The sequence below is a fragment of the Antrostomus carolinensis genome, unplaced genomic scaffold, assembly GCF_000700745.2.
Source record: "Antrostomus carolinensis isolate BGI_N321 unplaced genomic scaffold, ASM70074v2 scaffold4131, whole genome shotgun sequence".
Classification (NCBI taxonomy): domain Eukaryota; kingdom Metazoa; phylum Chordata; class Aves; order Caprimulgiformes; family Caprimulgidae; genus Antrostomus; species Antrostomus carolinensis.
Genome location: NW_010294655.1, coordinates 37,040 through 64,517, shown reverse-complemented (window position 1 = coordinate 64,517; position 27,478 = coordinate 37,040). Strand labels below are relative to the sequence as shown.

The following is a 27,478-nucleotide window of genomic DNA, read 5'->3' as shown; positions in this document are numbered from 1 at the left end:
AAAATCATTTTGATACAGGAAAGCCACTGAGAAAAAGAAATAATAGTGCAGACTTCTGTAAAAAAATAACAATATACATAATGGCATTTTTTCATATACATTATATTTAATTAGTATTTAAACAGAAACAGAAAAGGTGCAACTGAAATATGACCATGTATACTAAAGTCAGAACGGTTTCTCACTAGAAGAAAAAAGTAATCTGGCTCCCACACTCCTACATCATTTTTGCTCTCTCTGTACTCTTAAAAATGATAGAACTTGCTGTACAATTAAAAATCCAGTAAAAATAAAACAAAAATTTTTTTTTTTTTTTTACTGCAATAGAATAGATTTGCTAGACTAATCTTTGATCTAATAGCTTGCTAATGACAAAACTACAAGAACTTGGGGCTTTTAATGGCATTTTAAGTCTCATGAAACTCATAATTCCTTCCCAGTTACACTGGCATAACACTGAAGAATTTGGCATGAAAAAATCCAAAGCAAAACTTCAGCTACAGCATTAACTAATAATGTTAACACTGACTGGCCACACCAGAAAGAAAGGGTAGGAAAAAACAAAAAAAACCCCCATCTTTTAATAGTTTTGGTTTAATCCTCACCTCCTCCAGTCATAAAATTTTATTTTACAAGACACATTTCCTTCCTTCAAAGCTCAACTATTCTGTTATTACTATCTGATACATAGAAAGCATTATCAAGTTTATATTTATATATTTTGTATGTTATTAATCTGCAGTAATGGTCTCTTAAAAATAAGCAAACAGGTCTTCATAGCAGCTCAACATTCACTGATCCCAAGTGCTGCAAGAGCAAGCACAACTGAACACCAAGACCCAGGACCAGCCTCAGACCAGGATTAGAGCACAGAGATTTCACAAGTGTTAGGGCAAATAATGGCATCAACATTGAGCCTCACTCTGGAGGAACTACAGCTACAAGAACATTTCTTCTTCTATGTGTCTTGTAAATTAAACTATTGCCATGATGAAGGTCACCTACTCCAAAGCATGTCACCAATAAGAGTTGTTAACTTCTGATCCTGCATTTTTCCCATTTGTAGCTACAGGACAGATCCAGCCTTGCACACATTCGATACCAAACTTTAAAAGGAGGGGTTTTTTTATTTACACTTATCCAGCTGAAGGACTGACCAGCTGTTCATCAGATGTTTTACATTCATACTCTTCCATAGTAGAGAAACCATGACCAGCTTCACTGTTTACATTAGATTTCAAAGTCTTCAGAACTTTGGTCTAAACACTAACTGTGGCATGGTGTAACCAATTAAGTGCTTCAGCATCCCCTAGTTTTAAGGGAGTGCAGCTAAACAGTTCTAAATCTCATGCTGTAATGCGAGTGAAATTCTGATTTTTTCAGGTCAACAATCTATAAATCACCTACGCCACTGGCCTTTGTCAGCTTGTGTACAGAACATGCTTAAAGTGAAACTGTTTGCCACCCTGCTTCTGCTACGTATCCTACTAAACTTCAAGCTAACGATTTTAATACACATTAAAAGAATATATAAGCACTAAATGAAGCCTGCTTTTAATTTCATGCACCATTATTTGTTAAATGTTTTAAGTGCAAGCTGTCTGAAACCAGAGCTCTTTCTATTTTATGATAAGTAAGTAATTTAAAACATATGTTCAGATTTTTTTTAAAGAAGCTGCAAGGAAAAGCACCTGTACTTTCAAACTTTACAGATCAGATTTTACGAAATTACATAACTGAGGATACCACTGTCCAATAAAATCCCAGTGCTGTTGACAAGGAGAAGCACAGTCAAGGCCTAGACAAACCCTCGTGTAACCAAACCACATTGTGTTGGTTTTTCAGCTGGTTTTATTGTACAGGTAACAAATAGACCTATTCAATTCTGTTGACCATCAAATATAAACTTGTGAAATTATAAACTTGCAGTGGATGAAATATAGGAAACTTCAGGATCACTTCCTCTTCTCAAATCTTCTCCTCTGTGTCATGAAGAAGACATAATAATGCTTACATAGCTTACTTCCTCTGTTACAAAACCACAAAAGATCCTACAAACCTTACAGTGATGCAGCACTGAAGTGCCTCAGTATAAAGTAACAATAACACTGTGTAACAACAGTCACTGACAGTCTTGTAACTATTTAAGTATGAGGATTTTTTCCACCAACTAGCGTAACTCATAATTGGGAAATTCATATTCTGTGATTGTCCAAACTCCTGCTCCCAAGAGAGGTATTTGACACAAAGCTACGGAAAGAGAAAGTGTCAGATTTATCCTTCTGCTATTACCTTTCTGCAGACCTTGCTCATTTGTGAACTGAAGCACAACTAAAAGTACAAGAACAACATTAAAAATACAACAACAAAAATACAAGAGAAAAATATTACTAAGGGGAGAACAAATATCAAATTCCAACTATGTCTTTCAGCTCATTATTTTCTAATACTTTATAAGAAGCTTTAAAGTATAATTCGTAACACTGCCATTGTTAAAAGCCCAGATTTCCTGCCAGTGAGATGACACAAACATTTACTCTAAGTCTGCATTCCACAAACTTGGCCACATTTGAAAGGAATGATGAGTAACAAAATCCTCTGTTCTTCTGTTTAGAAGGTATTTGTGTTTACAGAACATCATTCTTCAACGCATACCAAGCCTTGAGCACTCTTCGACGGTAGATATCAAGCTCATTCAATTTACAAAAAATCTAAATTTAACTTCTCTCACCTCCAATTCAACCATTAATTGTGCATTATCCATAGTAAGTTGGCTCTGAGAAAGGATGAGAGAAGCACATCTGCCATTAGTGTGCTCATCACCTGCTGTTTAAACAGCACTCACTGGTTAAGCCAGGCATTCCCTAGCTGGAAGGATTCCCAGGGCTCTGAGGAGACTAGAAGAGTTCTGTAAACAGGAAGCACCAATCTGATGGCAACTGCCAAAATCAGCTGTTCATCCCTCCAACACAAGTAATGCACACTTTGACTTCTGACAAAACAATCTCGCTCTGCTTTGTTAAACCTTTCTTTTCTTTTTTTTTTTTTCTGGCCTTGGTCCATTGTAATTCTGGTGAAAGTTTGACATGACCACAAAATAAGGCTTTTAGAAAGAGTAGCAAGGAAAGAATCCATGCCATCAACAAGTGGGCTATCAACCCATTTTAGTCTATCGTTTCACACCAGTTAAACATCCTGCATCATACCATACATCCCGAGATATCAACTAGCACATCAACACCTATAAAAATGCAGAAGGGAAAAGACTATTTAGTGTAAGTCTAATGTTTTAAGTGTAATGCATTTTTCAACTGCTGCACTATATTAGCAAGACATAAATTTGCATTCCGTCATCAGAATTGCCAAGAACCCTCAAAATTACACTACTGGCTACAAACTTAGTCCTATGTCACATGTAAACAGCAAGATGTATCTGGATTTTGAGGTTTTCCTCAATCAGTCTTTATTCATAGGATAGCTGAGGGCAAACTAGATTTTAAGCTTTCTAATCAAACACTTCACCTCCACAAAAAAAAAAAGGTGGCTGTATCTTTTTTTCCCGCCCACAACAGCACTGCTCCACATACCTGCTATTAGGCAACAAAAACTTGCAGTGATAAGCTTTTGAAAATACAAGACTGATCTATCCCTAATTAAAACATGAAACTTTAAAAAGGAATTATAAACCACTTTTTTTTCAATTTTTCCTATCGTGAAGAGCATTAATTTGATGCTGCAATTCTTTTATGCCTTTTTGTTTGTTTGTTTTAGACTGTTTTCTCAAGGCAATATGGTATCACACTGTTAGCCTGGTACCTCTGCCTCTGCAGCTTCTCCTCTTCTGCAACTGACAGTTTCAGGTGAAAGAAAAACTTTAGCAACATTCAATATGTTCTTAAGTCCAAACCAAATATTTTCACATTTTCAGTAAAGTATACAATATATATTTATCACATACTAACTGTTGGTGCTTTAAGAGCCGAAGCTGCAGGCGGCTTCAGCCTTGACCAATTGATTCCTTATCTTGAGTGAAGATAAAATGAAAATAAAACAAACTGGATTAACAAGCAAGAACGTGTATGAGACAAGATAAGGGATGGCTTCTGCGCCGTAATTAGTAACCAGTCAGAAGTAAAAGAATGGCTCATGGACAGGTGGAATTATCCAATCATGTTAATTGCTTAGGCCCGTGTGTCATAAGGGGTAACAAATCTAAAGTGAAAGACTGACGCATGCTTGGGGTGTAGGGGAGGAAAAAAAGGATATATAAGCAGTGCAAAGCTTTGATAAAGTGCTGATGCCTGGGGCCTGAACACATCTCAGTGTTGGTCGTTTCATCCGCCGCAATTGGTGACCCTGACGTGATCTCCATGTGATCCCAACATGGGAATAGAGAACCGCAGAGCAGACAGCAGCCAGCGGTGGAGCCCAGCTTGCAGAGAAGGCAACGGACCATAGAGCTGCTCTGCTATAGGAGCCAGCGGGCCACAGAGCTGCTCTGCTATACCCATGAGGGGAGGCAGCGGGCCACAGAGCTGCACCAGACCCTAATATACCAGAAGCCGGCATATCGACGAAGGGAAGCAGCGGACCATAGAGCTGGTTAGACCCGATCTACAAGAAACAGGTGAGTGGCTGGGAACAAATTACCTCCCCCCTTCCCTCCCCCAGTTATGGGTGTGCAGATGTCAGCAGAGGAAAGATCTATATTGACTATTTTAATGCTCATTTTGAAGACAAGAGGAATTAAATATGATGAGATAGCAGTTCAAAAGCTACTGATATGGTGCAGAAATAACAGCACACCCTCAGATGCTGATTCTGCTTTCCAAGTAGCTGCTGGGGAAGAGACAGGAAAGCTCCTTATTGATGCCACAACTCTAGGTGATCCCCTTGCAACGCCCCTGTTAGCTACATGGTGGTTAAATTCTTTATGCCAATTACAAGCAGATCAAACTACCGCTGCCTCTGCTATTGCTGCAGTCACAGGTGAGGCTTCCACAAGTCCCTCTGCGCTTCCCCAGGATTTCACTGCTCAAAAGGAAGACTCAAAAGATCTAGGAGACTCAGCTCCACTTATTGATTTTACTTCATCATGGGATCCCCCGACGCCTCCCTCAAATAAGTTCAACCTCCACTCTGGACCCTCTAAAATTTTGGAAAAAGATTAAAGAACAGGCAACTGCTGAAGAGGACTCACGCAACAGGAGCGCTGTGTGGGACTAGCTATCATCTTATACACCTGTTGTAAAAAACAAACAAACAAACAAAAAACCGGTACTGCACGTAATGGTTTAAGTTATACTCCCTGGTGCGGACCTGTGGCAAATGGTTAATGGTTTACGCTACACGAGAGCCTGACTATTGTTTAATTGGCATATTTTGTGGTGTGAGTGAGAGGAGTGACAGGCCCATTTGTATTACTGAGTGTCTGTGTTGTTTGAGTGGGATGCAGCCCGACTGCAGAGCGGGTGCAGAGTTCAAATCCTCCGTTCTGTTCTCCCACGAGGGAAACGGCTGAAGACAAACAAAGCGAGAGGTTATAGTTCCATGTTGTAAATGTAATTTGTCTTTGTGGCTGTTTAACTTGTAGGGGGGGAACAAAACGGAAACTAAATGGGAATTTAGAAAGTTTAAAGAATCAAAGATAAATACAAAGTCATCACTGTCGTATGGGAGGGGATGTAAAACAAAGTAATAACTTAGCCCCTCAGAGTGGGGAGTGCACAAGAAGCGCCTGTCCACTTGGTAACTGCTGTTGTGTATCTGTCCGTGCTAAGTGCTTAAAGTGCTTCAAGTACATTATCTCTCCAAATGGAGGCCCTTGGAGACCCCCAGTGGGGATCAATCAGTACCAAGGGACTTCTGTGTCTTTTTTAATTTCTTTACAAGCAACAAAAGAGTCACTGCCCAGAATGGAAATGCCACTGTTTCCGCTTTTAGAACTAAAACAGCTTGGTGTAGTTCCACTTCACCAAACATTTCTAAATCTACTCATAATCCAGTACAGCTACCACCAGGTGTTTTCTTTATTTGTGGAGACAGAGCGTGGGCAGGAATACCATCACATAGAGACAGAGCGTGGGCATGAATACCATCACATATTCGTGGAGGTCCCTGTAGTTTGGGCCGTTTAACTCTGTTGACACCTAATATTACCATGATTTTGGGAAAAGTTCAAAAATAAGGATATTTTTGATAAGGACCAAGGGTAGCACTCACTCATTTGAGCACGACTGTGATTCCAACGCAGAGTTTTGGAATCCTGGGGAAATAGCTGCAGCCTCTATTCGAGCCCCTGGAGTAGGAGTAGTGAGTGCATTAACAAACCTACACAAATTAGGGTGTTGGCTTTCAAAACAATCTAACCTTACATCTTTGGCACTATCAGGCTTGTTGACAGATGTCGACTCTATTCGACATGTACTTTGCAAAATCGAGCTGCTATTGATTTTTTGCTTTTAGCTCAAGGACACGGTTGTGAGGAATTTGAAGGTATGTGCTGTATGAATTTATCAGACCACTCAGATTCAATTTGTATGGCCATTAAAAGGTTAAAGGAAAATGTCAAACAGTTGAGGGTAAATAGTGATGATTGGTTAAGCGAGTGGTTTCAGAGTTGGGGAATACAAGGATGGGTCTCTTCACTATTAAAGTCAGGATTAAAAGTGTTATTAGTAATTTTGGTGATCCTCCTGTTAGTGCCTTGTTTGCTCTCGTGTCTGCAAAGATGGTAAGCCAAAGCTGCAGGTGGCTTCAGCCTTGAGCAATTAATTCCTGACCTTGAGTGAAAGATAAAATGAAAATAAAAGAAAGCGGACTGATAAGCAAGAATGTATATGAGACAAGATAAGGGATGTCTTGTGCGCCGTAACTAGTAACCAGTCAGAAGTAAAAGAATGGCTCATGAACAGGTGGAACTATCCAATCATGTCAATTGTTTAGGCGCATGTGTGATAAGGGGTAACAAATCAAAAGTGGCTGATCAATAAATCAATAAAGTGCCGATGCCTGAACACATCTCGGTGTTGGTCATTTCATCTGCCGCAACTAACTGCTTAACATTTAAAATAAAAATATCGGCTATGCAAACTGGTGACAAAATACTTTGGGTCTTTGACAGCAAGAGAAGAATTGCATTTTTGCTAACAGTTACAAAAAGAAAACCCATAAAACTCAAAGGAACTTAAAGGAGGTACCTCAACTAAAAAGTTCCTGAATTTTTTTGACTTTTATCAGCCAATTTCTACAAATTAATTTGGCAGTAGCTTTCTATTCTGTGTGCATATGTGCACTAACATGAAATCGTATAAGGATATGTACAACTTGTGCTTGCTTTTAGTACTCCTACCACAAACAACACAATACATTTTGAGAGTACAGACTAAAGATCTGACTTTCCTAAAGTCAGGAGACTTCCGTACAACACCTTCAGGGTAGTGTTACAAATTAGTGATGCTACCACAAGCGTCCTTCCTAAAGGCTTCTCTGGAGCAGATAAATCCCTAATGTTGCAGAGTAAATGATGAAATACAAAAAGTTACATTTGTGCTGCTTAGACTATAACCTCTTTGGGGAATATATTGGGATTACTTTGTTCTGCACTCTTACAGCACCTAGAAATGACTGCAATACAGTAGCAGATTATCAAGTGAAGCCTTCCAATGCAAAGTTGACTTTCCCTCAAACAGTCAGAAGTGATGTTGTCAGAAACAGAGTTTAATGTGGATTCAACCTTATAAGCAGAAAAAAAGAAATTGTAATGCATTGCTTGCCAAGACCAAGGGCAATGGTTCCCAGGTCCCAAAAAGGTATGCATATGTCCCTCTTTCAGTTCTAATTCAAATACCATAAAAATGAACTTTGGTAACACAGTGTACAAGAAGTGTTATGCTGTCCACAAGATATTCTGAAGGTCAAAATTGTCTGTGGATTCTAAAGCTTCAAAGATTTTACAGGCTATAAAGACAGTGCAAGCCAGAAGCCTCACTGGAATCTATCCTATCTTCAAAACTTCAAGCTCACATAGACATTTTAAAATTCCACATTCATATTTTGATTATGACTTGAAGAAAGAAAACAAGATCTAGATTCACAAGAAATTAAACATGTATAAGTAGTCATGTGTAATTCTCTCAAATTAAGGGAAAAAAAAAAAAAAATTACCTTAAAATAGTCTTGAATGAAGTCTACTTCACTTTTTCAAGAAATTAATTTCATCATGTAAATAGCAAACCAGTATCTGTCTGTCCAAAGCATTTAATTAGAACATGCAGTGGTTTTGAGGTCTATTATATTTTAAAGGGTTAACATGATGAACAATTTTTATTAATGTTCCTAAACCACCAATTCTAAAATATGCAACAGTACACCACAGCCAGTGATTCAGGCAGGAAATTCTTTCTTCAAATCTCTCCGGGTGTTCTATGATTCACATAACAATTGAGATATTTCCAAAGGTTTTCCTTTAGATTTCCTAAAATATTCTTCTGTAATTTGAGTTAACATTTTTTAGATGTAACACAACACTAAATTTGAAGCCAACTGCATCATAAGGCTTCAACAGAAACCACAAAAATAAGCATCTTAATTTTATTTAATAGGCTTAATTGCATTTTGAACAATGTTATGCAAAATTTAGGCAATTAGCACCATATTCTTACCAATAAACTTGTTTTGCATAGTCTCTAGGAGAGCTTGGTGGGCATCTTCCGTTTGCAAAGCACATGAACATTCTCTGGCCAGTATGGTTCGGACAAGGTGCTCTCCGCAACCTAAAGAAATATTAAGATTGGGAATAATCAAAATATAGATATCACTATGAAGAGACTCTGTTATTCTTTTACATCAACACAGCCAAATTTTTTTTAAAAAATGCATATGACAGGTTTCTGACATATTTATTTTATTTTCTGAAGAGAGTGATACGGAGTCACATGAAAATTCAACTATGTCAGTAGTTTTTCCACACAACTTTCCTGAAATTTCTACTGCACAAAGTTATAAACCAAAAAAGGTTAAGTACAGAAAGAAGAAACGGAAATAACAAGAAGAAACAGTAAGACACTCCCTGACCTGTCGTCTTTATTCAGATCCTGCAATTTTCTCTCAAAGAGAATCTACCTACTAACCATTCTCACAGGAATGATCCTTGGATGCAACTCTCTTCAAACCAAGAACATCTGTAGTGAACGCCACAGTACCTCTCCTTTGCATGATGTAATCTTTATTTAGTCCATCTGATTTAGCCTTTTGTCAAGAAAGGAATATGTGAATTTACCTGTGGTTTTTTGACAGTGTGGTTGCTCATTGGACTCATAATAAAAGTTCCCATAATTTTGAGGGGTTTGTCTTTAAGAAACTAAAAAGCTCCAGCAAACAATCACTTATTGCCTCAGTGCTTTCTACAACTATCGCCTGAAACCTGTTGATGATGAAGACAAATGGGTCATTAGAGCTACTCTTACTCTGCTGTTTTACTCCTCTGTTTTTTCTCTCTCTCTGCTGTTTTTCTCCTATGCTCTTTTCCATTTCTGTGATGTGCTTTGCGATATACAGCTGTGGACAAATGGTACAGTCCATGTTTATTGGATCAAAGTTTTCTTGGATAGGAAAACACACTGGTGATACCTTTTGCATATATACAAAAGTCATTATACTACTATGCCTCTCATTTGTTGACATTTTTCCTCAAAAGCCAGAAATCAGATAAACCAGCTAGAAGAGGTTTAACCAAGCACCAGTTAAGCTGAAATGTGTTATCCAGTTAGGAAAAAAGGAAAACCACAACTAACTAAATTAACAGCTGTAATATGACAGTGACCTTAATTTAAATGTAGGTGATTACAGTTTGATCAGACTTGCAACACCAGAGTATATCAGGGCCTGAAACTGCATTAGACATCAGAATATACAGACAGAAGTCAAACAGTCAATTCCAAATTATCTGTACATATTTCTAGCAAATTTGTCATTAACCATGACAAGATGCAAGCGCTGTGCTGGCTCTGTACCAAAATCAGCTATAATCCCGTTGGACTTAGTAGCTTGGGTGCAGAACTACATAAATACACCTATGCAGATTCCAGAGACAATTTATGGCTGGAAACAATCTACCTGCTTTCACATGGCAAAGAGTTGAAGCTGGTAAGACATCAGACCTAAGCAGGCTTCAGACAAAGGCAGCTCAGTCTCCACGGGTAACATTCACTTTACTGGAAGCACTAACAAGACCAGAACAGAGAAAACTGAGCGACTCTGGCTGAAGCCAGCCTAGATCTGGCACAAAGAAAGAACTAATAAACAAACCCAACCCAAACCGGCTCCAGTGCAGCCTGCTGAGCATCTCATCGCTGTGTTTCCCAATATGCTGAGTTTGGAGCACTGACTGGTTTGGGCAAAACATCACATGAACTCACATCGGTAGGTCTAGCGCTGTGTCTTGGAGCTACTCACAGACTGGTTTCTTGTTCTTGTCACTGCTTTTGAGCTCTAATTAACGTGGCAACCTGCTCCAAGAATCCCTCTTTCAGGTATCTTGTCACACAATTACATCTTTTCCTTTCAAGGCAAAATAAGTTTACAAACACTGTTCTTCAAAGACTGCTAACATGGAAGGGAAAAAAAAAAAAAAAGACCCCTCATCCCTCATTTCCAAGATTAAAAAAAAAAAAAAACAAAGCCAACAAAAGATCCCTATAGAGAACTGTATACACTTCAGATCTCAGAGAATAAGCCCAGGAACCAGACTGCAGGAAAATTGTGTACACATATCCTAAAATTTTGGTATCTTCAATCATTAAAATTACACATTAGTCTTCAGTTATGTACTCCTTCTAATGGGCAGTATTTCCTGATTAATGCAGTTCAGAGAAATGCAATTGTTTGAAGCAGGGTACTTTGGAATTGAATCTACATATAATTGGCACTACAGAAAGAAGAAAAATTCTTTGTATAGCAAACACTGAGTAAAAAACAAGTTACAAATGTAGAGGAAAATGAGAGAGCTGAAATTCTACAACAATTACACAGCAAAGGGAGGCAGTTCTTGAGTGCACAAGAAAAGTGTTTTCACTGAGACGGTCAAGCTCTCAAGTTATTGAGAAAAGTGTCTTGGTTAGGAGATTTTCTTCAAGAGGCTCACACAATACAGTGTCCTCAACAGCTGTTCACTGCCTCATTAATTCCATTCTTGAAAGCTTTTGCCCATAACAGAATTGAGAGTTATCTAATATTTATTCAAGACAAAGTAATGTATGAAGAATATGCAAAAACTGCAAGATGCATTTACCCATAGATCACAACATGACTATGATTTTTCTTTAAACTAAGAAATTTAATCATTAGGAGGTTTTGTTGTAAAAAATAAAAGAATATAAACATATGCTCCAGTAAAAACTTAGCAAGTTGACTTTTTCTTGAAAAGAACCTGTTAAACATTTTTAAATATAACACTTATACTCTATGTGAGGCAAGAAGCATGGGACTTAGAATGTGCATCAAGCAAATGAGACATAAAAATCACAGTCAGCTTATGCATTTCCTATGCATCTAGTAATAAAACCAGATGTTACTACTTCACAACTTTTAAGTAATTCCTAAATTGGCATAAAAAAGACAATAGTAATTTTTTAGTATGATGTATAATGTTATTTTCCCCCAAGAGAATGACTTTATTGAAGAGTTCCCATAACATCAAGTCTGCTCAAAAAAAAAAAAAAAAAAACACAGAGAAAAAACCAAATATGGGTTAACAACAGCTGCAGCCCACTGATGTGATCCAGGATCAACCACAAGGAAAGCAGCCTTGCAATTCTACTAACACATCACACATCTCTACATCCCCATAGACAAAGTCATTTCTTTTTGTCATATGTATGTCAACCTATAAGGCAGCAAACTTAGAGACTGGTGCTGGCAGTGTATGTAAAAATCTTTCAACACATCACATGCCAGCAATCTGCAGGGACAGATAACTAATGAAAATAATCCCTCAATTTCAAAAAGAAAAAATTGTTACTGCTGTTTTTGATGTAGGAACATCTATTTTCGAACAAGAAAAACAACTAAGCAGTGTTTCACATATTTTGACCAGATAAAGGCTGGAAAAAAAGAATTACCCTAATTATTCCAATAGAATTGACCTTCCTATTATTTCAAGTTAGAACCAAATACTAGAGGATGAACTACCTTGCAGGTTTAGCAAACCTGTAAGTCTCTATAGTCATAGTCTCAAACTGGGAAACCACTGTAGATAATACTATGGCTAGTCACAAAATAAATGTATAAAGAATTACAGTAATAGAAACTTGATTTATAACCTACAATAAAAAGTTCTGGGTTCAAATGTATAGTTCCATTTACTTGTAATCTAAGCATCAGCATTAGCCAACTTCCAAAAAAGTTGTATTAACATGACTCAAGACAGCAACTACAGTCAAAACTACTTTAACACATCTCCAAATCATGCACATAAGCTGATGAAAATGTAAATCTGGTTCATTTGCTTAACTATCTCACATTATTCTATGTTTAACTGTATCTGTTACTATACTTTGTGAGTTTTCACTGAATAATGTTGAAACTAAACCAATGGAGACTCCCAATAAGAATCTTTCAATTCTATATTAAAGTTTCAACTACATTTGTTTTAGTAACTTTCCTGTAAGCAGAGTTTAAATCATTTTATTATCTTTTCCCAGTTAAGATGATTTCTTCAGTAACCTGAAGCTTATTGTATCCCGGAGACATTTTGCAATGACAGATCAAAGCTTCCATAAGCTGTCACACAAGAGTGACTCAAAGGGAGATGACTATCTGGAAAAAGTTACTGGGTTAAATTAGTGCTTCTCATAGAAATAATTGTTTCATATAATAAACAAATAATTTTCCTAACACAGTAATATTGTGCAAATACCATGTTGCCTACTTGTAACCCATCCACTAACAAAAATACTACTGTTGGAACTACTGCTGTCCATGTTTGCAAGGATAAGCACAATTAGTTGCTCTCTTCTGGGATCACTACTGGCAAGGTGAGCAATGTTTCTACAGGAAAAGGATATTCTATTTTGATAAATAAAGACAGATAAAGATTAGTATTTTGATACAAGTTTCTAGCCTCCTGGTTTAAGGAAAATAGGTTTAAACAAAAAACCAGATTCCTAAAGGCTCCAGAGGCATGTGACAGCAACAGGTTCCTGTGACAACAGAAGCAAAGAATGATAAGGCTCCTAAGTCATAACATATTTATTGTGCACTCAAACCAACAGATTTGGCAAGAACCAGAATCTAACACTTTACCCTCCTCAAAAAAAAAAACGCCAAACTAACAAAACTCACAAAAACTCCCCAAAAAACCTCAAACAACAATGATCTGTCTTCAACCAGAATTTTTTTCATCCTGTCTGAAAACCACTTGGTGATCATATAGAAAACCCTGACGATCATACAGAAAGCAACAGAACTGATTTTCAGAGACACCTATCACCTCGGATCATGCCATAGCACAGCTTCTAAGGCAATTTTTCTTTCAAAGTGCAAAACTGGCCAACAGTAAAATATGACTTCCCTTTTTTGTGGGTATTTAAGTGTGTAATTTATGAGAATAATACCACTTTTCCTATTCAGACACTCCTCATTGATTCATACAAGATCCTCACAAAAATAATCTGGGAATCTACAAGGTTTGGGTTTTTTTTACATAGTCTCTGTTTCTTCTGTTATTCTTTTATAACTTAACAGTTATCAGTAGTCCTCTCAAGTTACTAATTCAGCCCAAAATAGCACTGAAAAGCACAAAGCCCCAAGCAGACCTTTTTTTTGAGCTTTGAGCACTGCAAGATTCCTGCACTCCACGCCCCGTGCACAAAATGTTGCTGATTAGTAAAACAGATCAGGCAAACCAGAAGTACCTGTTATGTTGTGCAGTGCTGTACAACAAGTGAGACACATGTCTTTTTGCAGAGCAATGAGAGACAGGAACTGATCATGGAAAGTTGTTACTATGCTAAGAAATGAAAATAATTTTTCCACTGTCATTCGCAATTCCAGTAGTGGGCAGATACTCTAGAAACCAACTCTGGTACCTGTATGTTATAAGCACAAGACAAGAAATGTATCAGGGTTGCATACCTTAGCAGGCATAGTGTGAACTGTACTCTTCACTGACCCATCTAAAGATGACTGTTTAGCTGTATGCATATAATGATTTTTAAGCTCTAAGCCTTTTTGAATGTTTTGTTCTGTTCAGTTTGTCAGGAAATGAAAACAGTGGAATTCACTAGCACACCACCGCTAGGTACATACTGCAGCATGGGAGCTATGGGGACAACCCAGATTCTGTTTGTGAAAGTGTCAGTTCCTCAACTGAGAAAACAAACCAAGAGTAACCTTTAAGTTAGAGCTTAACATTTTGTATTTTGCCTTCCTAAGTGATCTTAAATAGTTAATAGCTCTATTCTGGAGTAATTTCCTAGTAAGCCTGTGCGTAAATTTCACAACAACCAAGTTACTAGGGTTTTTTGTGGGTTTGTTTTTTTGTTTGTTTGTTTGTTCATTACCTTCTTTAATTTTCAGCTATTATATTGAATTATTTTACACTGAATACTATTTTGAAGGAAAGGTAAGAAAGCTGAGCTCTAAAATTTAAATTTTAATCTAACCTTCTGTATCAAACAGTAACTAATACTCTACGTAATTCATAGGGTATACAACCTTAACTTGCTATAGATTTTGCTCCTAAATTTGAGCATCATGCAAGAAACTATGGATTAAATTACTGTTTTTCCTCAGCATAGTGACTTCTCAAGTAGATTTCTAATGCTTGAAATAACCACAACAAGAGGGGAAAGAACCCAGCACAGTATAAGCTGAACATCCCATACGATGCGTGCTCTGCATCTTATATAATGTTCTACCAATGGAACCAAGATGGCAAACGAAAGGAAGGCCTTCTGCAAACCAAGGGCCTCCGAGCAGCGTGTCAGAAAGAAATTGTTTTTCTGCTTCTTTTGATGGGAGATGCTTTCAAGTCAGGAAATTGGAAACAGGTGTGCCAGAGGGCACACACAAGTCCATGCACCACACTGAAAAACACGCGTTTTCAATTTTCAGACATGAAAGAGAGTCGGGTTGAATGGAAGGAGAAATGAAAATCTAGCTTGCTTTCTGCAAGCCATAAGCAGAGAGCTTATGGAGCTTTGACAAGCTGCTGGAGCCTGTCTAGCTATGGAAATGTACAGTATCTCAACACAAAGTGGTGAAACTTGTTTTAAAGGAGTACAAAATGGAAACCTGCATTACTCACATTCATTTGAGAATGGAAAAATTAATCTAGTTTACTTCACTGCCAAAGTATGACTCTTCTCTTTCCAGAAGCTAAAGACAGAAGTTACAGGTTAGCCGTATTTTGTTATCTATCGCATACAGCAGTCTGAACACGACCCTAAGTTGTTTTAACTTTGATGTAATTATTTTCAGTTAAATACTAGTGCCTAGAAAAGAAGTGTTAGTTAACAAGTTAAAAACCTACTATTTCTGCTTTATTTCCTGAATAACTTCTACTTATGTCTAATGGAAACACAGCGAAACTTGTATTTTAGTAAGCTCTGGTTGTCATTACCAGCATCTCTAAAAAGCTGTCTAAAAACTTGAAAGCCAATGATTATAAAAAACAAAATAAAATGCAATAAAAATATTTGGCTAGTAAGATGCTGATACAGTTAGTAACACATTAAAATAAAAAATTAAAGTCTAATTCTGAAAAGACATAAAATGCTACAGTCTAGCACAATGCACTACAGTACGAAATTAAAGTTGCATAATTTTAGATTTTTGTACTCCTATCAGTTGCTGCATCTTGATTTCATACTAGCAAGGGAAATTTCTAACTTACTGACCTGCTGCCAGGAAGAACACCTGCAAACAAAGTCCTGTCCAGTTCCTAAAGCATTGATCCTAGAAGGATCAATGGAGTACATTCTTGTTGCAGAGAGAAAATTCTTAGATGATTTAACTTCCAAACTAACAAACACCTACTAAGAATATGCAATGGAAATTGCCAAAAGATGGTAACTTCAGTAAATTTGTGTAGGTTTCAAAGATAACAAAAGACAAATTCAATGTCCAGACAAACTGTGTCTGCGGTATCTTTTCTATGGAAAGGTGGGAACCTAACTTTCTATACCTTTAAGTTTTTAATATGAGCAAAATAAACTAAAAGCACTCTGGAGAACAATTCAACCAGCTTTCATACAATTTTACAGATAGGAAAAAAAAAAAGACTAAATAGTTAAAATATGTCAAATATATGAATCCTTCACTTCCAAATAGTTGAATATGCCAGATAACTATTAAAAAACCTTATTTGTTTCAACTATCACAAACAAGAAGAATTTCAGATGTACCTCCAAGAGAGGTTAGAATGAAGAAAAAATGTACTTCCATTAAAGTGGATGTACATTTTACATTCTTCTTTACATTTAATATATTTTGAAAGATTAATTTCAGTTAAACTGAAAAGGAAAAAGCAACCTACTTTTGCCTAGGCTTTGATTAGCTTTGTCACTATTGATGTCTATAAAAACAGTACACCTTTCCAAACTACATCACTTTCATCATATAAAATTTACAGGAAAGGAAATAAAAGAGTAGCTAGCTAAATGTATATAATTATTTTCTCCCAATCACAGAGAAATATTTAAGACATAAAAACAGAGTTCAGTTTGCTGCAGCTTCCATTTCACTTTATATTCTTGCATCTATTTCAAGCCATTTGGGCAAGGTATGGCAAACAGGATCAGGACTAAGTGTTCAGAGGAGATGGTGCTGCATGGCTGGCTGCTGCCCCAGGTGATGAACACATCGCTCTCTGAGCAGTGGGCTTTCTGTAGAAGACTACCACTTCTAAAAAGCCCGCGCAACTTCACACTTCCAATGTATTATTACATTAAGTCCCATTAAAATTTCAGGAGGCAATAAGCACTCTTTGACTGCTGCATCCATCCAGTTCTGCTTCAAAATAACTTTTCTGAAAGCAATTCAAACAACCATTCTATTTTGTGGATAAAACCCTCAGCTTGCTCTGAACACTGCGGTACTGTGTTTAATTGACTGCTTCTTAACGCTACCATTCCCACAAATCATCTCTGCCTCCTGCTTCCTCTCTCTTCACACAGTCTTGTGGTGGTGGTAGTAAGTTAGTTCAAGACACCACATGCTACAGCACTGAAGACTCCAAACAGCATCTGGACACAAAGCCTGAACTCTTGACAGAAGCATTCACTTCAGAGGTAAATACTTATCTGTCTGGAGATAGACCTCTTTCTTCTTCTATCCTCTGGTTCATTCTAACAATGACATAACTCTTCTCCATATGCAGCTGCTTCATCTGTGATGCATTAAATTACCTATTATTCCCCAAACCTTACAGCACCAGACTGATTTTGAGAGATAATACATACTTCTAGAAAGAGATTAACTGTATCATAATATCTGTCTCAAACAATCTATATAGGACACAAGATTTGTACGTGAAATTCCTGTGGACATTTAGAGCACTGTTTCAGAAGTACACAGGCCAGACAGACAAGTGGCACCTGCCCAGGTATTGACAGTCACTGGATTCCAGTGCAGTCACTACTGCCCTTAACACATGGGGACCACAAGGCCCGAGTCCTACATCACAAGTCAATTTATTGGCATTAAAGCTTCCTTGAAAAATCCACAGATTTGCACATCACTGTGGTTTCTGTTGAAAATGAGTCTTCAAGTAACAACCTACTGTTCAGTGGCTTCCATAAGGAGAGACAGAAATGCTGGCTGAGGGCACAGATCAACAACCAATTGAACAAGCACAAGCCATCTCTCCACAGTTGTCATTTCCTATTCCACATTACCTGTTCCATTTTGCCAGCAAAAGCACCCATGAGGCACACATTGGACTGGAAAGAAGGACAGATATGAACAAAAAGTAGAAGTATGAGTAGGAAAAGGCAGGGGGTGGAAGAGTGAATATACTTATTTCCTTAATGATAACTATTTCAAAACCAAGAGAACCCTCCTTGAGCAGGGGGCTGGACTAGATGATCTCCAGATATTCCTTCCAAGCTTAACAATTTTGTGATTCTTCACCGTACAAAATGTGCCATTTTTCACTTCATTGAATGATGCATCATATATATGTATGTGTATCCAACAGCTTTTAAAGTATTTGGATGTAATCCCTAAAATGCCTGTATGAGAACAGAGGCCACTGCTTTTGACCAGAGACCTTAACAGTCAGTCCTTTAGGATCTTAGTGAATGCACTAATGTGAGAAATTGGTACGGGAGTCGGGCACATTCTGCTTATTTACACAGAACACGTGCAGTCTCTGTACGCAATCCTAAAACATTGTTGTTATCTGTACCTGATTTTCAAGCAGTCAGGAACAGACTCTGGGCAGGCAAGAAGAGCGAGAACTCATTGAAAGACTTATCCCAGACTGAATCCTCAACTACACCTCCTTTTAGGTTCATAAATCTGATATCCCTGCTATTTTCTCAACAAAACACAACTTTCGGCTGAGTCCTCAAGCTCAATTATATTGCTTAATGTGCTTAATTTTTCAGAAAGAACTCAATATATTTAAAGATTCTACTTCTTTTCCTTTAGGATTACAAACCATAACTAGTTCTCATTTAAATTCCCTCCAGGACATCACATCACTGTTCCTTTCTTGTATCAAATATTTTGCTCAGGTGGATTCTAGCAAAAGCTGGAGACTTTGCAGCTTTGTGGTTCAGAATTTCTGCTTTTTGTAAATAATGCAAGACCTTCTGTCTATCTTCAGAAATGCATTACTAAAAAATTCTCTGGTTTCAATGGCTGATACGTGCACACAAAGCACACCACCCACGCATGAAGAATAGGCAAGTATACTTTCTACTACCTACTGTTGTAAAGATGTAAAAAGGAATGTAACACATTATTCTCAGTGTCTACATTTCCACTCAAAAACTCTACTTACAGTTGCATTTTCAAAGCCTCTTGCATTAGCTGTTACTGTAAATTTTATATTTATCTTTATATTTTATATTTAAGGTTCTGTATATCCAGGGAATTATTATTTTTCAACTTCCAGGAAAAACATGGCCTGCCTCTTATCCCAGTAGTATTACTTTTGGCACAGCTAGTAGACGAATATTCACCATTGTCATGGATATTCCAACTGGGGAGGAGATCCAACGTCACACTTGATATTGGTTTGAATGAGAAGAATATACACAAAGTCTTTGATTCCTATTATGTTCAGGAAAAAATAAGAAATGTATTCTTAAGGTACAGCCAAAAAATGGGCTATTGTTTCTCCTGTGGTCGGGTTTTGTTCACAAATGTTTTTGCTCCAAATAATATCCATCTTCCAGTGTTTATGTCCATATACCAACAAAAAAAACATTCACTAAAGAGTTCCAAGTGGCCTTAGGAGTGTGGTTCTGGCCTGTTTTTTTCAGGAGGTGGTGGGGGCACTTAAAGGGGAGGCTGTTTTGTATGTGTCTGTGTGCACACGCAAATGTGTGTAAACATGCATGTACGAGCTTTTAAAAACCAGAGATTTGGCTTCTATTATGTTGATCCAAAAACCAGTTTAGCTGTTACTTACATTTATGCTACATAAAGCCCACTGGTAATGCTCATCTCATTTAACAAGCTTGCACTCAGTACCTACCACCACTCTTGCATGGAATGAATGGTGCTTGGATTATGTTGTTAGATACAATATAGATATAAGACTTAAGTCTGCCCGGGTATCTTGGCTATGCCTGCAACTGCAACATTCCCTGCATTTCTTGAATTATAATACTGATTTTGAGACACTTTCAGGATTCCTGAAATGTTTATCCTTCAGCTGCCAATAAAGACTCACAACATTTTTTTTTTAAAAAAAGGAAGTCAGAGTTCATACATTGAAATCTCTCCAAAAATTGATATTTTTTAAAAAAACAAACCAGAAAGATTTTACTTGTTTACACAGAAACTCAATTTTAAACTGAGAGTTACAGAATAAACCTTGAATTTAAGGCCCTTCATATTCAGTCACTCCTAAGTTCCACTGTCTCCTCCATCCTGTCTTTAGAAAGTCTTCATCTTTTGATTTCAGTTGTCCCACCCTCTGTTAAACTATATCCATAAAATATGAGTTTTACAATATCCTGTATTTTATAAACCATGAAGTAACTTTTGAAAAGCCAAAAAAAATAAAACCCAAGACAGTATGGCTAAACAACAAGGCCAAGAGACTGTTAGAGGTAAGAAAATACGGTTCAAAAAGTTGAACTCATGCCTGAACAAGTTCAGAACCACCACCTTTGCCACATTCAATATAAAATCAGGATAAAAATGGCCAAAAATAGTTGAGAAACAACTTGCTAAAGGCATAAGTACTAATACTAGATCGTCCTTGAACAAGCAAAAGCAGGAAGCCTGCCAGCATCCACAGGGCCAACAGATGATCAAGATTTAAAAGCATGTCCTCAAATAATACATGACCACTGAAAGCAAGCTACATGAATTTGGAAATACTTTTAACAAAGTACTTTTATGGTAACGCCTTTTTTTTTTGTTTGGTTGTTTGGTTTTTTATGAGGAAAGTATTGAATGATATATCTCAAATTGAATCTTCAATAGAAGAATTTTAGAACAAAATTAATAAAAATTCAATTATAAAACCTACTGCGTTATTAACTGTGGTATTTAAACTAACACTTTTTCCAAGAAAGCTGCTACAAAGGCAAATCATCACAGAATTTGAAAAACATTCCCAGCAAAATTTAATTAACTAGGCCTCTAAGTACAAAAATAAATGAGAAATCTTGAGAAAGTCACCTTGATGTATTAAAAACAAAGAGATATCTCCCGTTTATGAAGTTCCAATATCATAAATTGCTAGAAGCTGGGATAACATAGTGGAGGTGCTTTTCCCAGTCCTGTCCTTTTCCTGGAGACTTGCAAACATCCTCTGTCTGAAACAGGACACCAAACTATCTGGAGCTCTGGTTTGACCCAACACATCCATTCTTATGTTCCTGCCAATTACTCATGGATATCAGTGTGCAAGAGTTTGTATACCGTATACTTAGAATTCTGATTCCAGACTCTCCTTTCCTTATACCAGAGGTTTTCCCCAACCTGTTCAATTTCTTGTTTATCATAGCCTCCAAAATCCAAGGACACAAGCAATTTCATAAGTATGGAATTAAAATAGGTTACAAAACTTGGCCTTTAAAAATTGCTTGTAGGAAACGAATGCCAAAGAACATACTTTTTCAAGACTGAATATGGAGCCTGATATAACAGCTTGAATCTCTACCCCAGCACTCACTAAAAAAAGTTAAAAAGTCTAAATCAGCACAAATTGGAAACCTTTTCTTTCCCAAATAATCCTTAGGTGACATTATCTAGTTTAACATATATTAATACTAAATAATTTAGAGCACACTTTTGATAAAGCTTTAAGGGAATCATAGTTAAACTTTTCTCTTAATCTGATTTTTTTTTTAAATTCCAAATGCAATTTGATGAATTAGCTACTCTGTGAAGTCATTTAACAATAAATATTAAAAGTCTACATGTACAGTACTCAATACACACAGTGACCAAAGCTTAATTTTCTTCTTTTTCCCCCCACTCATACAGCAGAAAAAAATTCCCTGTAGAAAATGTTAGGATAAATTTGTGCCAAATTTACTACTTAAAGACAAATTAAAATGAAAAGACATGTGAAATTAAAACAATAAAATGTTATTTTGTGAAAACCACAGAAATCTAAACTGATTGTAAATTCCAGTTATTTTATGTACGTATTTTAAATGCCTTTACATACAACGGTATATATCTGTATGTAAAATAAAACAAGAAATGAATGTGCATGCACACACAGTTTTTATTCATACATAACATGCAAATTTCATTTGTTGCTGTTTTTCTTAAATGTATGTCCACAGAAAACTAATATAGAAACCTACACGTGGTGTGTATAGTCACTATAACAAATACAGGCTAGTTTGATTTTAGGTACACCAAGTGACAATACTTATGTTCTCTTAGGAAGCACTATCAATCTTAGAGCTTTTCAAATCAAGGCATATTCTAGAGTTTAGGCAGTACCTTTTTTTCTAAAGATTTCATCCAACAACGATGTATGCTAACATACTACTTTCTTGCTTAGCCTTGGTAATTTCACCTTTTGAATATTTGCAGATGTTTACGTCCCTATTCCCCTCTCCTGTTGTGATCCAGCCAAGCTGTAAGTTTCATTCTTTCAGCCTTTCCTATAATTTAATTCTTCCATCCCTCTCTGTCTTAATTAACTTCATGGTTCACATTGTTGGATGCTCATATTATAAACAAGGGTCAGGCATCAATATATTTTAAAACTGCACTAAACATAAATTACATTATAAAATAAAACATTATGAGCTTCTGAAAATGGAAAAAAGAATGGTAATGATTACAGAAGAGTTCTCACTTCCTGTAAACATTTCTATTTCCCTCTTTCTTTCACACACACATACACACACACTTTAAAGAAAAACCAGAAACAAGAGTTTAATTAAACACCGCTAGTCTGAATTTCAAATCACTGAATAAACAGATGGCCATGCTTCATAGACTTCCAGCAGTCTATTTCAATTAACTGGGATTGGTATTAATGTAATCACACAGAAGCTAGAAGATTTGAACCAAAGAAATATATATATACACACATACATACACACACACACATATATATATGTGATAGCTATAAATAGAATAACATGGAACTATTTACCACTACATGAAATCGGTACCAGCAAAAAGAAAGAAGGCTTCTATTTAAGGCCACCATTAAACCCAGACATCTCCTTTAAGTGCTTTTTGGTACTTGCACAGACTTCAAATCCAGCTGACAGTTCTTTGTAAAGAACAGTTTTAAAAAATTAAATAACGGTGTCCTTCTCAGCTTTTCCACAAACAATCTCTAATATTGGACTTATTGGACTCACCAATTATTATGGTCCCCAGTACTGCAATATTTAAATATATTTGCTTACATAGGTAAGCATTTATTAATCTAAAACCAATAGGGTGTTCCTTGAGTAGAGAGATCTTCCAACACTTCTGCATTCAGTAGATCTTTCCTTTACATAAGTACTAAAAAGGATATTTGCTATTACTAACATTGAACTTAAGGGTGAACATCTACACAAATTTTCAACAGTGCGAGACAGATTTAAACACAGAGGAAATTAGAAATGCATATGACTTCAAAAGCAACACAGGATGTGTCTGATGCTCTTCAATCTCTGTGAAATTTTAGTTCTACACCCTGTCACCTTGCTCCCCCCACTATTTCTACAACAGGACTAACTCTGCAGTACTCTTGGGATATAGTTTACATTACCTACATCTGAACTCTGCAGATTTTTTTCATCTCTCCCTATACTGAACACTGATAACTCTGACCATTAAGTAGTGGTCCAAATCATAAATTTTGCATCCTGATACAAGCATTTACGAGAAAGTGTTGTAAGTAGTTTTTCTGTTTCAGACTGTTAATATAACTAGGAAAAAAACCCCAAACCCAACCAGATGAAATGCAGTCCTCTCAACTGCTTTTATGTGGGAGTGGCAAGGTAAAAGCAACTCTCATATAACTTCAACTTAAAAGTTTTGTGTTCTACAATAGTAATGTGGTACTGTGTAACAGTCCAATTATCTTTGCAGTATCTGCTCCTGACAAGTTAAAACCATCCTGGCTTACACCCTCAAATATTACACTCCAGTACAAGCTATTTTCCTAGTTATCTTTTGGGGTTTTGGGAGGTTTTTTTATTTCTAATTTTTACTGTTTCTTCAGTCCATTGACAAACTTGTTTCTAAAATTGGTATCTCCAGTGCTCAGTATTCCAACTGATAGAAAAGCTCTGTGTGACAGAGGTCTGAGGCATCAAACAAACAAGATACTTTTGTGTATTCAGGATCCTGAGACTTCCAAAGAAGAGAAGATAAGCTAGCCTAACTGTTATATTACTTTCACAACTTCTGAATAAATGTTTTCCAAAACACTTATTCTAGTCATTTGGTTTTGTCTTTTCCCCTTCCTTTTGAGAGGAAAATGGAAATGAAGGACAAATTCACTTAAATATTCATTTAAAATAGTATTTTAATATTTCAGAGGGGAAGAATGCTATTTGTAGCACTTTTGTATCCAAGGGACCCTCTTATGTTAAAGGAGCCTCTAAATATCTTAGTCCTTTAAGAAGGCTTCCAGTCACAGAAGCATTCTGTGTTTAACACAATATCAGGCTTATAAAAGCACTTCTCTACAGGAGGACAGGTCCCTTCCTAAATAACAGACAGAGTACATCCTCTCAGTGCAATACAAAACCTTCTAAACGGGATGAAAGTTCACATGGTTGTTAATTCGGTTTTTAAAGTTAAATTATCAATATAAGCAACCAATGGAGATTAATTCATGGATTTCAAGACAATACTGACATACAGATATATATACACACATATGTGTGCATGTGTATATTTATATGTAACTAAACAATACACATGTAGAATGTAGTCCGGAAATAATGTTAATATTTTAACTCATCATTAATATAAATACTTTATTTGAGACTCATAAAAAAATTCCAGAGAAAGGCAGTAACTACTAGAAATATTTATAAAAGTAACAAATACCTGAAGTACTCACAGCAGTGGAGTAAGGGGTATGAGCTCCTGTATTTTCAGCCCAGCAGCCACAACCATAAAGAGCTGCCTAAGGAAAGAAGAGTATTTTTCATAAATTTAAGTATCCAAGGTTTTTGGTTTGTTCCATTCCCTTAAAAAAAAAAAAAGGGAAAGAAAGAAAAGAAAAAAATAGACCACCAAAACAACTTAAACCAACAAAAAAAGAAACACAACAAAAATACAAGCATTAATTTGTATTCAATAAATAAAGATAAATAAGAAGATCATAACAGTCAAAATTGTAATTCCATTCCATTCAGCTACATCTCCGTTACTATTGTTCCAAACTGAGTGATTATCATGGATGTATGGTATTCTAACCTAACTTTACAGCAAATGAGGGTACAGACACCAAAAGACAAAATAATTCCAGCTGTTCTCTATTTATATAAAGTCCCTTTCATTCTGCTATTCCAAGAGAAAATCTTAAATATATTGCAAGAGAGAACTGCTTTTAGGACAGTGGCAACAGCCAACCAAAAATAAAGCTGTACAGTAACAGAGTATGACATTTCTGACATACCTCAAAATCCCCTTGCCTACTAATGATAAGGAATGCCTATAGCAGATGTGTTCTTTTAATACCTTTGTCACTTCTACCAATTCACAAGATCATTTAAACATTAAATTATTAGGACAACTTCCTTAAAAATTTATTAAAATCTTATTTAAAAACATTTAAAGCATTTAAAAGACTATTTGTGGTATTAAGAAGGTATTTAAGCCCAATAAATTAAGTTATTATTTGCTTTGGCAAAAGGTAACTAACTGTACAACTACTTCTTACCTATCAATGTTTTGTAACAGTGATGGAGGACACTAAAAACAAAACTTGCATTCCAATGCAGTGATAATGCCTTCAGAGTTTAATGGGAAGGAAAAGGGAACATCAGTTTGCTATCACCACTCTTGCTTAGTGTCACACTTGCCAAACAGTCATTCCCAACTGAAAACACATAATCACCTGACCAACTCTTCCAGGATGCTTTAGTGCTAAACCTCCACTGGAGACAGCAGCAGCAACATTTCCTTCTTGGTCAACAACAACTGCACCAACTGTATCCAATGTTCCTGAGTCATTCTCCTGCAGGACACACAAACAGAAACAACTACTAAAAATAGTATATTAAAGTCAGATTATAATTCTTAGGAGTGTGCAAACTAACATGCGCAAAACAAAGTGACAGGCTGATCAACAAAACGAATTTGCTACCATGCATATTGTACCAATTGTGCTGTCATAAATCTTCCCAAAATGCTCTCTTGCCTCAGACAGGACCTGAAGAAAACTTCTCTGGAAACAATAAAGTAATAAACATCTCAGAACTCATCCGTTGCTTAGATTATCTGCCGGTACTCACAGAAGTGCTAAAAATGCTGGTTTTTTAGAGGTGGGCACTTGTCCACTAAGAAATGATTCAGCAACTCATTCCAAAGATGCCATTATCAAAAGGCCTTTCCCAAAAGCATGTATGATTAAAAAAAACCCAAAAAACCACAAGAAGCAGCTTACCACGTAAAGAGAAAATTCTGATATTCTGAGCAAGACAATAAATAGAAGCCTCATTAAGAAATCTACCCCAGGACAGATTCTTTCTCCCAGACTTCTTCTCAGTTCAGCAATCTTTAGTGGCTTCCTGGTTGAAACAAATTACTATTCACTCCTTCTGGATCACCAGAAAAGTGTCCTTATTTCCTACACTTAGGACGGAGATTTGCTCCCTGAAGACCAGAGATCTTTCAGCATTCATTCCTGATGCAAACTCTCTACTGTCTCACAACACTGAGCTGTCTCACCTTGGATCTTTCCTCCCTTCCTTGATACACCATGTTCAGTCACTAAAAGAAAGAGCAGGTTTCCCCTCTCAGCCTAGGCTTGCCCTAGATTCCCCTCTCTACAGTATCCAAGGCAAGGCATCCTGACTTCATGCCCAATCGCACACTTTTGATGGGACACAGCATGCAGCGTACATAAAATAAAATGAAATTAATAAACAAAACCAATACATTGTCCATCACACACTCCAAAAATGATCACTGCTGTTGCATAAGGCCTTTAGCTTATTAATCTTTCCTGAATAAAAACTTACCTGCAATAAAAATATCCTACATAAATTATCCAAGCAAATAATTCCAAAGAATATTAAGCTATTCATATAAATATCATTTCTGGATTGGGATCCAGAAGGAGGAAGAAAAACAAAAAATAATCTACACCCAACTATTCAATTTCAAATTATCAAGTTCCAATCATCAATTAAAGTTTCCTTGGGCATTCAACGCCACTTGTCAAGCAGAATCCTTAGGAGACTCATGCTGATGATACTCTGGCTACAATTAACAGGTAACACTTGAGTAGATATTGTACCAGTCTTAAAAGGAAAAATATGCAATGCAGCACTGCAGTGTTCTACAGAATTTTTCAGCCAACTGGAACTCCTAAGCAGGGGTGTCATTCTTTTACCCAGACTAACAGTAAGTCTCTTCACCTACACCTAGATCTTCCTGAACAAGTTCTACACTCAGAAGCTGGCAGTAACCATATTCAGTACCAAAACAAACAGATGGATGTCCTAACAGTAAAGCTGAATACCTCCTTAGAAAAAGAGAGGTGAAAAATTCTAGATCTAGGGTTTCAACTGGCATTGGGAAGTAAGAGTAAGTTGAAAAGCAGAGGAAAGTAAAAACCAGGATCAGAGAAGGTTGGAGAAGG

At 36.6% G+C, this 27,478-nt stretch overlaps 1 protein-coding gene across 1 annotated transcript in view; it reads right to left on the bottom strand.

Moving 5' to 3' along the window:
- Positions 1–27,478, bottom strand: part of TASP1 (taspase 1) — a gene marked incomplete at both ends in the record, with an annotated part of 73,977 nt that overhangs the window by 9,558 nt on the left and 36,941 nt on the right. The window contains 3 exon segments of the mRNA XM_010177689.1: positions 8,664–8,774; positions 24,715–24,793; positions 25,730–25,849. Coding sequence (XP_010175991.1) covers positions 8,664–8,774; positions 24,715–24,793; positions 25,730–25,849 — 310 coding nt within the window.